General features: G+C 39.5%; 1 protein-coding gene across 1 annotated transcript in view; it reads right to left on the bottom strand.

Annotated features, from left to right (window-relative positions):
* Positions 1 to 12355, bottom strand: part of ATG3 (autophagy related 3) — a 124903-nt gene that overhangs the window by 39037 nt on the left and 73511 nt on the right. Inside the window, 3 exon segments of the mRNA XM_077480936.1 lie at positions 3263 to 3341; positions 5355 to 5404; positions 6322 to 6429. Of these exon segments, the coding sequence (XP_077337062.1) occupies positions 3263 to 3341; positions 5355 to 5404; positions 6322 to 6429 (237 nt within the window).

The raw sequence follows: 12355 nt of genomic DNA, 5'->3' as shown, positions 1-12355 counted from the left end.
TCTTCACCTGAGACTATAAATCAACTTGACGTTCATTGTTGTCTCTTGAAATTAATCTTCACATCATTGTGGCTATTTTCTAATTACTTACTTATAGAAAAAAAATATATATACCACTTTTATTTCATATTCTTAAAACAATTCTTGTTTCTTACTCTCATTATTTCACTAAAGTTATATTAAAGTTATGCTACCCCCCCCCCCCCCCTCCCCTATCCCCTTGTCAGTAGTGTATTTTCCATCTTGGTAGGGATAGGACTTTGCATTCTAATGGCAAAGCCTTCAGCAAGGTCAACAGTGAGCAGCACAGTAGTGGCATCACCAAATCGTATGAGACTAGCAATTAGAGGCAGCAGTGCCTTAGATCTCACATTGCAAAAATACAGTATTGAGGCTGTAGTCACAGAATTGCCTAGAATTGCACCCTCACATACAAGAAAGTGCATTATTAGGAGAAATCCCCGGTTGAGTTTTTAGATATTTTCCGAATTTGGATCCATGTATAGAAAGGCTGGTTGTACTGAAGTTGATGCAGCAATCAATTTAAATATAAGCAGCCCAGCAGATATTTTTCATGCGATCATTGCCAGCAGCTATAGCCACAAGCAGCGATTATTGTATTCTGACGGCTGGGAAACCTTCCACTATCAGAATACAATAGCTCTGTGGGAGGTATTCCCCCATCAACACTGTGTTCATGAGGGAGTCAAGCAATTTTCTGTCAACTTGCGTGTGAATGAAAGTAAATTGGGTAATGTAAGGCCTGCCATCACTGATCATTGTAATTGTCCTGAATGCACTGGCAATGCACTCTATGAAAAAAAAATAATAATTATAATATATATATATATATATATATATATATATATATATATATATATACACACACATATACATATACACACACACACACACACACACACACATATATACATGCACACACACAAATCAGCCATAATATTATGACCACTGATCGTCAATTACATTGATTATATCACTACAATGATACCTGAAAAGTGGGTGGGATATATTAGGCAGCAATTGAACATGTCATCCCTAAAGTTAATGTGCTGGAAGCAGAAAAGTTGGGCAAGATTAAGGATTTTAGCGACTTTGACATGGGCTGAATTATAATGCCTGGGTGTCTGAGACACAGCAATTTTAAAACTGCAGCTCTTGTGGGATGTTCCCAGTCTGCAGTAGTTAGGGCCTATAAAAGGTGGTCCAAGGAAGAAATACGGGTGAACCAGCAACAGGGTTATGGGTGGCCAAGGCTCACTGATGCACATGGGGAGCAAAGATTTGCTCGTGTAGTCCGATCCAATAGAATCGCTACTGTAGGTCAAAATTGCTGAAAAAAAAATTATTGCTGGCTCCAATAGAAAGGTGCTAGAATGCACAGACTATCACAATTGGTTGTGTATAGGATTGCGTAGCTACAGACCAGTCCAGGTGCCCATGCTGATCTATGTCCACAACCAAAAGCACCTACAATGGGCACGTGAGCATCAAAACCGAACCACAGAGCAACTGAAGAAGGATGGCCTGATCTAATGATTTTAAGAATGGTTTGGGGAACAGTTTGTGTTTGAGGCATTGACTTTGCCTCCTAATTGTCCAGATCTCCATCTATTGGAGTATCTGTGAGATGTGCTGGAAAAATAAGTTTGAACCATGGAGGCCCTAAAGGATCTGCTACTGAAGGCTTGGTGCCAGATACCACAACGTACCTTCAGAGGTTTAGTGGAGGTCATGCCTCCACGAGTTATGGTGGGTGGTCTTAATGTTCTGGCCGATTGCCGTGTGTGTGTGTAATAAGAAAATAAGAATATAAATTATATATATTTTTATTATTACACACACACACACACACACAGTAAATATCTGTAACCAAGATTGTTCTTTTTGTCTTTTCTCATTTACGTATACCCCTCTGTTTTGGGGTTGAGCACTTGCACGTTGGATTTTTGTTTCTATTACACTGTTGGGGAGATTTACTGAAACATGAGCATGCAAAATCTGGTACAGCTCTGAATAGAAACCAATCAGCTTCCAGGTTTCAATGTCAAAGCTTAATTGAACAAGCTGAAGTTAGAAGCTGATTGGCTACCATACACAGCTGCACCAGATTTTGAGTGCTCCATTTTTATTGAGTCTCCCCCTCTCTGTCATTCTCCCCCATATTCAACAGGCATGCTTGTAGACTGCCATTGTTTAAGTATGCTGCAGTTTTGCTCTATTTTTTTTATTAGCGAGTAATGAAATTAGAATTGTAGTCCTCAGTTCCAAGAAAAAATGGTGATGGGTAGATATGGAAAACCTTCATTATATCATTTTTCCCTCTAGCTAAAGAAAGAAAATGGGTATAAAACAGGCATCCAATTAGTATATGACTGGCAGTGTGGCTATATAAAGAGAAAAAAAGTTTTACTCCTGAAATATAGGTTTCTTCAATCTAAAAAAGGTCCTTCAATTATTTTATGTTCTGTCTATACTGATAAATTTGTCAGAACAGGAGCAAGTGGGATAATCATTTTTAACCACCATAAAACTCCCTCACAGGGAGCAAATCTTCCTTTTAATTTATTGATACCAGTGTTGGGCATCAAAACAATTTCTGATAACTACCATGCATTCCAAATTACTAGTGCAGCGAGTTAGAACGCTTGCCCCATACAGGCTCCATATGAGGTCACATTCTAGACCCGTATAACACTGTATGTAATTACATTCTGCTGCTGTAACAGCACAGTAGGGGATCACTTCAAAGATAATTCCTTGGCAGTATCACCATCTCTATAGTTTGCATTCTAATTGCTTCACTTGTTTAGACACTGTCTGGCCATGATCCTCATTGTAAGTAAAAAATGTACAGGTTACAACCCCCTCAATCAGCATATTCCAAAATGTGCCCTTTAGTTTGGGATGAATGTCAGAAGGCAACTCATTCATTGACTTCCCATATAAAGCACCACAACTTGCTACCAGAATTCCAATAAAAAGTGACCCTGTCAATGCCCGTTCTTCCATATTTTTGCATTGTATTAGATTTAAAGATTTGTAGATTAGAGGCGATAGGAAGACTACATCGACAGCAATCAGGCAAACGGGGAGTGCATTTTTTTTTTTTTTTTTAAATGAGACTCACAGGAATAGATTTGGGATTTAGCTGAACAAGCTAAAGTGATTCATCTCCTGGTTTCCATCAGTAAATAATGCACCAACTGTGGGTAAAAGTATTTTAGGTTCTTTAAAAATTCACCTTCCATATCGGCTGCATCCCCTTCATCATCATCGTCCTCATCATTGCAAGCTGTGTTACCAACGGCTTTCCCAGAATCCTTGGGGATAAAAATACAACATGTAAAGTTAATATTAACCAAGAACAAACAAACTGCCTTTGCATTGCATATTGTACTATATGTTGTCTGGGCTCTGTATAAGTAGCATATAAAGAGTTATTATGAAAACATATACACATCAAAAAATATGTTTAGCTAGAAAAAAAAAAGTGCATTTGTAACACTCTGCAGACCAGAAACCAACAGTGTTTAAATAATCGATGTGCCAGGAGAAAGTTTAATGTGCAAGTTCACCTTTACAGAAAATCTGTAAGGCGTCCTTACACTAGACCCCCTTCTCCATCAAATGCATCAGCATTTCTGGAGGTAATTTTCGGCATTTCTGTTTACACGTATTTGCACGTATGTGCATTCGTGTATACAATACATTCCTTATGGAAAAATCTATGAATATTCAAAATATTAATGTTCCTATGCGCGTATTCGCAATGCAAGTGTGTGTACTGGTGTAAAATACTGATTGGGAAAGCAGCGCTGGTTTACGTACCTGTGTGTACAGGCACATTGTAAAGAATGGTCTGCATTTTAGATCAGTAGAAAAAACCCGCTGTCACTCACACACTCCTAAAAAAATGTGTATTTTTTTTTTATTGTTGCTTAGCCTTTACATTGTAAAAAATAAAAAAATGTAAAAAAAAGAGAAACAATAAAATGTAACCCCCTAATACCGGATGGTAAAAAAAATAAAAATCAAAAAATCTCCATGCCTGAAGGCAGTTTTGAAAATTTAGTATGTGTCAACTAAACTACGCATATCTTTACAACTACTTTGTGTATTCAGGTGAATTATCCCTTATTTTTTTTTTTTTTTTAAATGACAAAATCGGGCATTCATTTGACAGTAAATGTTAATGGATATTTATTTTAGTATTAAAGCAAAACTGGCCCAAAATTGTATAGTTCTGGTCATTACCATTAAAAAAAAAAAAAAGAAAAGAAAAAACACAACCCAAACTAAATTAACCTACTCATGAAAAGCATGCCACAAGTGCAATAAATGTTGTCTTTACTTGTAGTGGGGCCCAGAAAAAAATGATGTACATTTTGCCTTTAAAGAAGTAGTAAACCTGCTTTTGACACTACACAATAATAAACCTTTTATTTATTTATTTAAAAGAATTGGATGCTGACATCACCACTGGCACACTAAAACAGTAAGGCTTGGTTCACAATAGCCGACTCCAAAGTTGCGATTTTCAGAGCAACTTTGGAATCCGACTGTAATACAACTTTAAAGTGTCTTTTTTACACTCTCTGGCATTGAAGCAGTGTCAAAGTTGGATCAAAGTAGTGCAGGAACCTTTTCTGAAGTCGCTTCGACTTCAGTAATGTTAACTGGAATGGCTCGCCTAGAGAGATGCATTGCATTTCGCATGTCCTGTGACTTTGGATCTCAAGAGTCAGATCCTAAGTCGCAGGAATGTAAATCGAGCCTAAAACTAATTTTTTTTTTGTATCCCAAGACACAGGCAAGACTGGCACTCACACATACACTGACAATAAAGACATGCATTTTTATCCTAAACACTGACATTTACACTGGCACAGACTCTATAATGACAACAGAACACTGAAATAGACACTAAAGCTGACAGCATATTTTGCTTTGTTGTTTATAAGGTCTATACAGTCCTAGCTTTAATATTTAGTAGGATGTTATGTTGGGTTAGTCAGCGCTAATAAGAAATTAGTGTATTTTTATCAAAACAACTTGTTTTGATAAACATTTGTGCAACTATCATGGGACTGACAAAATCAGTAGCTCCACCTTTTTATTCTACCAGGCCTATTCTTTGAGAAATTGTACGGCTTGTGGGGGTCTTTTACAAACTCTGAAAGCTGAACATGAAAATGAATAAATGGTCTGGCCACCTGAGGTTTAAAGAGGAGAGCAGGGCCTGGCAGGAAAAGGGTTAGAGGATCATTGTTAGCTTCAATTACTCTAACAATGGTATAATTAAAAATTTTCCTGGTTTCAACCCTTACACCAACCTGGGACTCAAGCGTTATTTCTTTTACTGACTCTGTTAGGTTGCCCACACCTAAAAAAAAAAAAAAAAAAAAAAAAATTAAATATATAAATAGGCAACAAAAATGAATCCAGCTTTTAATGATTAATTACATTACTTAAAAAAAATCATATATAAAAAAGGATTAAAATACATATACCTAAAAAAATCTGGAATTCAGGATCTGAAGAGAGTAAATACTCAAAAATAACAAAGTTGAATGCCAATGTTACCTACAGAGTATTCTGGGCTGGCCAACACATTTTAACACTTTGTGTCAAGCTGAAAGCAAAAGCATTAAGCTGGTTATACTCAGAGGATGGAGGAATCTATTTTTTTCCCCACCCACTGGCTTAATGGAAAAATAAAATAAAAAATACCTGTCTATGGCCACCTATAGAGGTCTGTTGATACCACCAATGATGATTTTGGGTCAAATACATTTTTTTGTTTGTTTTTATTATTTAGAAGTTGTAAACCTGTTTTCATTATATACACATGCACTACACATGTAGCATATATACAGTATATGCAATACAAAAAAAAAAAAAAAAAAGTTTCCCTATCCCGCAGCACCAGGCAAGAGGTCTGCTGATGCAGTGAGAGGCAATGAACTACCCAATGTAACATTTCCTCAGTACAGGTTGCATAGGTAAAGTTTATGTGGCAGGAACTGAAATACAAGATTTGAGAACCAAATATGTCCAAATACCTAAAACCCAATTCTGCAACGTGTACTTATTTTAATGCTGTTTTTGCATGCATATTTCTTTAACTTCTCAGAGTTCAGAATTGCATTAAGGCATCTGGCGTATGACGTCAAGCATTTCTTGCTTTAAACATACCAACTGGTCTTCCTCTATTCAAGAAATAAAATATGTATCGCACAGGCATTCATTAAAAACATTACACATACAAAAAAAACCCTATATAAAAAAAATAAAACATACCCGCATGATGAAATGTGTCAACCCAGCCTCCGTCTCCATCATCCTCTTCTATAATTGCCTCTTGCTCATCCGAATATTCCATCTGCTTACATCTTTTGTAACATGGAACTAAAGTAGTAGTAACTGTATTATTGAATGTTCTTCCTCTTGTAATTCATAACATTAATATGCAAACCACCGCTATTTGACCGATAAATTAATTTTTTCCCCATTTTATTTGTGCTAATGATGCAGTTGATTTTGCATAGGGCCCATCACCCCTTGCTCTCTGTGATTTTACATAATAGTTAAAAACTGCCTAACATATGTAGTAAAAAAACAAGTACAGTGAGGGGAAAAAGTATTTGATCCCCTGCTGATTTTGTCTGTTTGCCTACTGCCAAAGAAATGATCAGTCTAGAATTTTATTGGTAGGATTTTTTTTTTTTTTTTTTTAACAGTGAGACACAGAAGAACAAAAATTTTCAGAAAAACGCATTTCAAAAAAGTTTTAAATTGATGTGCATTTTAATGAATGAAATAAGTATTTGACCCCTTCCTAAAACATGACTTGGTTTTTGATGGCAAAACCCTTGTTGGCAATCACAGAGATCAGAAAATTCTTGTAGTTGGCCACCAGGTTTGCACACATCTCAGGAGGGATTTTGTCCCACTCCTCTTTGCAGATCCTCTTCAAGTCAATAAGGTTTCGAGGCTGACGTTTGGTAACTCAAACCTTCAGCTCCTCCCACATATTTTCTATGGGATTAAGGTCTGGAGACTGGCTAGGCCATTCCAGGACCTTAATTTGCTTCTTCTTGAGCCACTCCTTTGTTGCATTGTCCGTGTGCTTTGGGTCATTGTCATGCTGGAATACCCATCCACTACATATTTGCAATGCCCTGGCTGAGGGAAGGAGGTTCTCGCCCAATATTTGATGATACATGGCCATGTCCATAGGTCGCTTTGATGCAGTGAAGTTGTCCTGTCCCCTTAGCAGAAAAACACAGAAGAACCACAGAGGGCTAGAAGACATCAGCAGAGAAGACCCAGAGAGGGGAGAAGAACTGGAGAGAGAGTGGAGAAGACCCGGCAGAGGCAGAAGACGTCAGCGGAGGAGGCAGAAGAGCTGGAGCGGGGAGCAGAGATCGGAAGAGACGACAGAGCTGCCTTAATAAATTACTTTAAAAATATGTATAATTTGTTTTATTTTTGACACTTTTTCAGGTGAATGGGTAGGGGTACAATGTACCCCATACTCATTCACATAGGGTGGGAGGCCAGGATCTTGGGGCCCCCTTGTTAAAAGGGGGCTTCCAGATTCCGATAAACCCCCCACACGCACAACCCGACAACCTACAGCCAGGGTTGTAGGGAAGATGCCCTTTTCCTCATCAACATGGGGACAAGGTGCTTTGGGGTAGGGGGCGCAGGCCCCCCCCCCGTTGAGGGCATGCAGCCTGGTACGGTTCAGGAGGGGGGGCTCGCTCGTCCCCACCCTCTTTCCTGACCTGGCAGCCTTTGCTTGGATAAGGGTCTGGTATGGATTTTGTGGGGGGGCCCCAACGTTGTTTTTTTCGGCGTGGGGTTCCCCTGAAAATCCATACCAGACCGAAGGGCCTGGTATGCTCTTGGAGGGGGAACCCATGCCATTTTTTTTTTTAATTTGCCATGGAGTTCCCCTTCGAGATCCTCAGAGCACAAGTCGCATGCCAAAGTCGGGTCAGTTACTACTTGGGACTTTTGTCCAACTTTGATCCTACTCCCGCCCATTGATTATCACTGAAGTCGAATCAAAGTCGGACCAAAGTAGTACAGGGAGCATTTTCAAAGTTGGACCAGTTAAGACGACTCCTATAGGGAAACATTGATTTCCCCACATCGTGAGACATGAGCTCCTAATGTCGGAGCATTTGTCGTGCCACTAGGGGATCAAATACTTATTTCACTCATTAAAATGCAAATTTAGAACTTTTACTTTTTGAAATGCATTTTTCTGGATATTTTTGTTGTTATTCTGTCTCTCACTGATGAAATAAACCTACCATTAAAATTATAGACTGATCATTTCTTTGTCAGCGGGCAAATGTACAAAATCAGCAGTGATCAAATACTTTTTTTCCCTCTCGGTAGAGAGTTCTGTTGGAAAGCAAAATATAAGTTCATCCAATACCTGTTACTTGAACTGTTTTGTTATTGCTTTTGCACCACACAAAACTAACAAACGATTGTAAAAGGTTGTTGAACCTTTAACATAGTGGATGAAAAATCATCATGAAATCAATGGCCAGCCTTGCTATGCAAAAAGTGAACATTGTAAATGAATTCACCCATACCCAAGGCAACATGACACAATGCAGATAAACTGCTCTGGAGACAGAGCATAAATCACAGAAACGTTTACACTGGTATATAAAAATATACTGTTTACACTGACTAGGTTCTCATTGGAGCGATTTGTCATGACAAGTTGCAGCCTACTGGAGGCAAATGGCACCGTTCCAATCGGTGCAACACCGATCTTGCGGCGCCACACTTATTTGCCAAAAGTAGTCCCTGCACTTAGGTGCGACTTTAACCACTTCAGCCATGGGTGGATGTACCCCCTTCCTGACCAAACCCTTTTTGCGATACGGCTCTGCGTCGCTTTAACTGACAATTGCGCAGTTGTGCAACATTGTACCCAAACAACATTTATATCCTTTTTTTACCCACAAATAGAGCTTTCTTTTGGTGGTATTTGATCATCTCTGCGTTTTTTCATATTTTTTTGCGCTATAAACCAAAAAAAGAGCAAAACTTTTGAAAAAAAAAAAAAAGCAATATTTTTTACTTTTTGCTATAATAAATATCCCCAAAATATATATAACATTTTTTTTTTACATATTTTTGGTAAGAAAAAACAAAACAAAAAACGAAATACCCATATATAGATTGGTTTACGCAAAAGTTATTGGAGTCTATAAAATAGGGGATAGGTTTATGGTTTTTTAATTTTTTTTTTTTTTTAGTAATGGCGGCAATCTGCAATTTTTATTGTGACTGCGACATTGTGGCGGACAGATCAGCCACTATTTTGGGATCATTGACATTTATACAGCAATAGGTGCTATAAAAATGCACTGATTACTGTGTAAATATCACTGCCAGGGAAGGGGTTAAACATTAGGGGGCAATCAAGGGGTTACGTGTGTTCCCTGAGTGTGTTCTAACGGTAGGGGGTGGGCTCACTAGAACATGACAGATCACTGCTCCTGATCAGTGGGAGCAGCATTGTTTACATCTCACCATTTTGCATCTCCATTCCACGATCACGGGCCACCGGCAGACAGAGTTCACGTGACCCGCTCCTGCGGCAGTGTGCACATGCCTGCTGGCCGCCAATGACGGAGTGCCACTTAACGGATGTATATTGGCGTGAGCTGGTCTGCAAATGCTTAATAGACATCTATGCATGAAGCCACACAGATGTCTATCAAGTAGCACCTAAAATCACGCTACTTCAAGTCAAGTAGCGCAATTTCAAAGTAGCATCAATGTGAACCAAGGTTTAAGCCTGTAATGGCAACTCTCAAAGCACGTAGAAAGAAGAGGCAGAGATAAGAGGACATATGTGCAAAGTTGCATGTTCGACATACTGACAGAGCTAAATCCTTTGTAAGATATGTAAAGCAAAAACCTTTATAAAAAAAAAAAAAAAAAAAAATTCAATAGCATACAGAGACTTTTTAAAATCCATACTATCTTTTTTTATAGACATCAGTGACTCCTTTCCGATTTCCTCTCACTTCCTATTATGTCTAAGTGAGAAAAAGCTGCCTTAGTTCTCACTAAAGAAAACAAGCTCACCCATTATGCCGCGTACACACGACCGGACTTTTCGACGAACTAGGTCCGAAGGTCTTCCTGACGGACTTTGCCACACACAATCACACCAAAGTCCGACGGATTTGAACGTGATGAGGTACGACTGGACTAGAATAAGGAAGTTCATAGCCAGTAGCCAATTACTGCCCTAGCGTCAGTTTTTGTCCGTCGGACTAGCATACACACAAGAGGATTTCTCGATAGGAACTGGGTCCGGCGGAGTTCCAGCAAAAAAAATTGAAACATGTTCGATTTCTAAAGTCTGTCAGATTTTTGGACAGCAAAGGTCCGATGGAGGCCACACACGATCGAATTGTCCGACGGATTTGTTCCGGTCGTGGTTATTCTCAGCTATATATTAAAATCTACCAAATCACTCCAGTATATTTATCCTAATTAAGCAGTGTTAAACTACATGTACTATGCTCAGTTTTGGCAAGTTACAGTATCTCACAAAAGTGAGTAAACTCCTCACATTTTTGTAAATATTTTATTTTATCTTTTCATGGGACAACACTGACTAAACATTGCAAACTTTGCAAACAATGTAAAGTAGTGAGTGTACAGCTTGTATAATAGTGTAAATTTGCGGTTTCCTTAAAATAACTCAACACATAAATGTCTAAACTGCTGGCAATAAAAGTGAGTACACCCCTAAGTGAAAATGTCCAAATTGGGCCCAAAGTGTCAATACTTTGTGTGGTCACCATTCTTTTCCAGCACTGCCTCAACCCTCTTGGGCATGGAGTTCACCAGAGCTTCACAGGTTGCCACTGAAGTCCTCTTCTACTCCTCCATGACAGAGCTGGTGGATGTTAGAGACCTTGCGCTCCTCCATCTTCCGTTTGAGGATGCCCCACAGATGCTCAATAGGGTTTAGGTCTGGAGACATGCTTGGCCAGTCCATCACCTTTACCCTCATCTTCCTCAGCAAGGCAGTGATCATCTTGGAGATGTGATTGGGGTTGTTATGTTCGAATACTGCCCCACGGCCCAGTCTCTGAAGGGAGGTGATCATGCTCTGGTTCCATATGTCACAGTACATGTTGGCATTCATGGTTCCCTCAATGAACTGTAGCTCCCCAGTGCTAGCACTACTTATGCAGCCCCAGACCAAGACACTCCCATCACCATGCTTCACTGTAGGCAAGACACACCTGTCTTTGTACTCCTCACCTGGTTGTCGCCATCTGAACCAAATAAGTTTATCTTGGTCTCATCAGACCACAGAACATGGTTCCAGTAATTCATGTCCTTAGTCTGCTTGTCTTCAGCAAACTGTTTGTGAGCTTTCTTGTGCATCACCTTTAGGCTTCCTTCTGGGACGACAGCCATGCAGACCAATATGATGCAGTGTGCAGGGTATGGTCTGAGCACTGACAGGCTGACCCCCCAACCCTTCAAGCTCTGCAGTAATGCTGGCAGCACTCTTACGTCTATTTCCCAAAGTCAACCTCTGGATATTAAGCTGAGCATGTGCACTCAACTTCTTTGGTCGACCATGGCGAGGCCTATTCTGAGTGGAACCTGTCCTATTAAACCACTTTATGGTCACTGTGCTGCAGCTCAGTTTCAGGGTCTTGGCAATCTTCTTATAGCCTAGGCCAGTGATGGCGAACCTTGGCACCCCAGATGTTTTGGAACTACATTTCACATGGTGCTCATCTACACTGCAGAGTGCATGAGCATCATGGGAAATGTAGTTCCAAAACATCTGGGGTGCCAAGGTTCGCCATCACTGGCCTAGGCCATCTTCATGTAGAGCAACAATTCTTTTTTTCAGAACCTCAGAGAGTACTTTGCCATGAGGTGCCATGTTGAACTTCCAGTGACCGGTATGAGAGAGTGAGAATGATAACACCAAATTTAACACACCTGCTCCCCTTTCACACGAATTAGTTACATGACACCGGGAAGGGAAAATGGCTATCTGTGCCCAATTTGGACATTTTCACTTAGGGGTGTACTCACTTTTGTTGCCAGCGGTTTATACATAAATGGTTGTGAGTTATTTTAAGAGGACAGCAAATTTACACTGTTATACAAGCTGTACACTCACTACTTTACATTGTAGCAAAGTGTCATTTCTTCAGTGTCGTCACATGAAAAGATATAATAAAATATTTACAAAAATGTGAGGGGTGTACTCACTTTTGTGAGATACTTTATATGACTGTCAATAATTGAG

The sequence above is a fragment of the Lithobates pipiens genome, unplaced genomic scaffold, assembly GCF_037356315.1.
Source record: "Lithobates pipiens isolate NorthernLeopardFrog02 unplaced genomic scaffold, aLitPip1_a1.2 Scaffold_16, whole genome shotgun sequence".
Classification (NCBI taxonomy): domain Eukaryota; kingdom Metazoa; phylum Chordata; class Amphibia; order Anura; family Ranidae; genus Lithobates; species Lithobates pipiens.
Note: the sequence above shows the minus strand (reverse complement) of the source record. Positions and strands in the feature narration are given on the sequence as shown.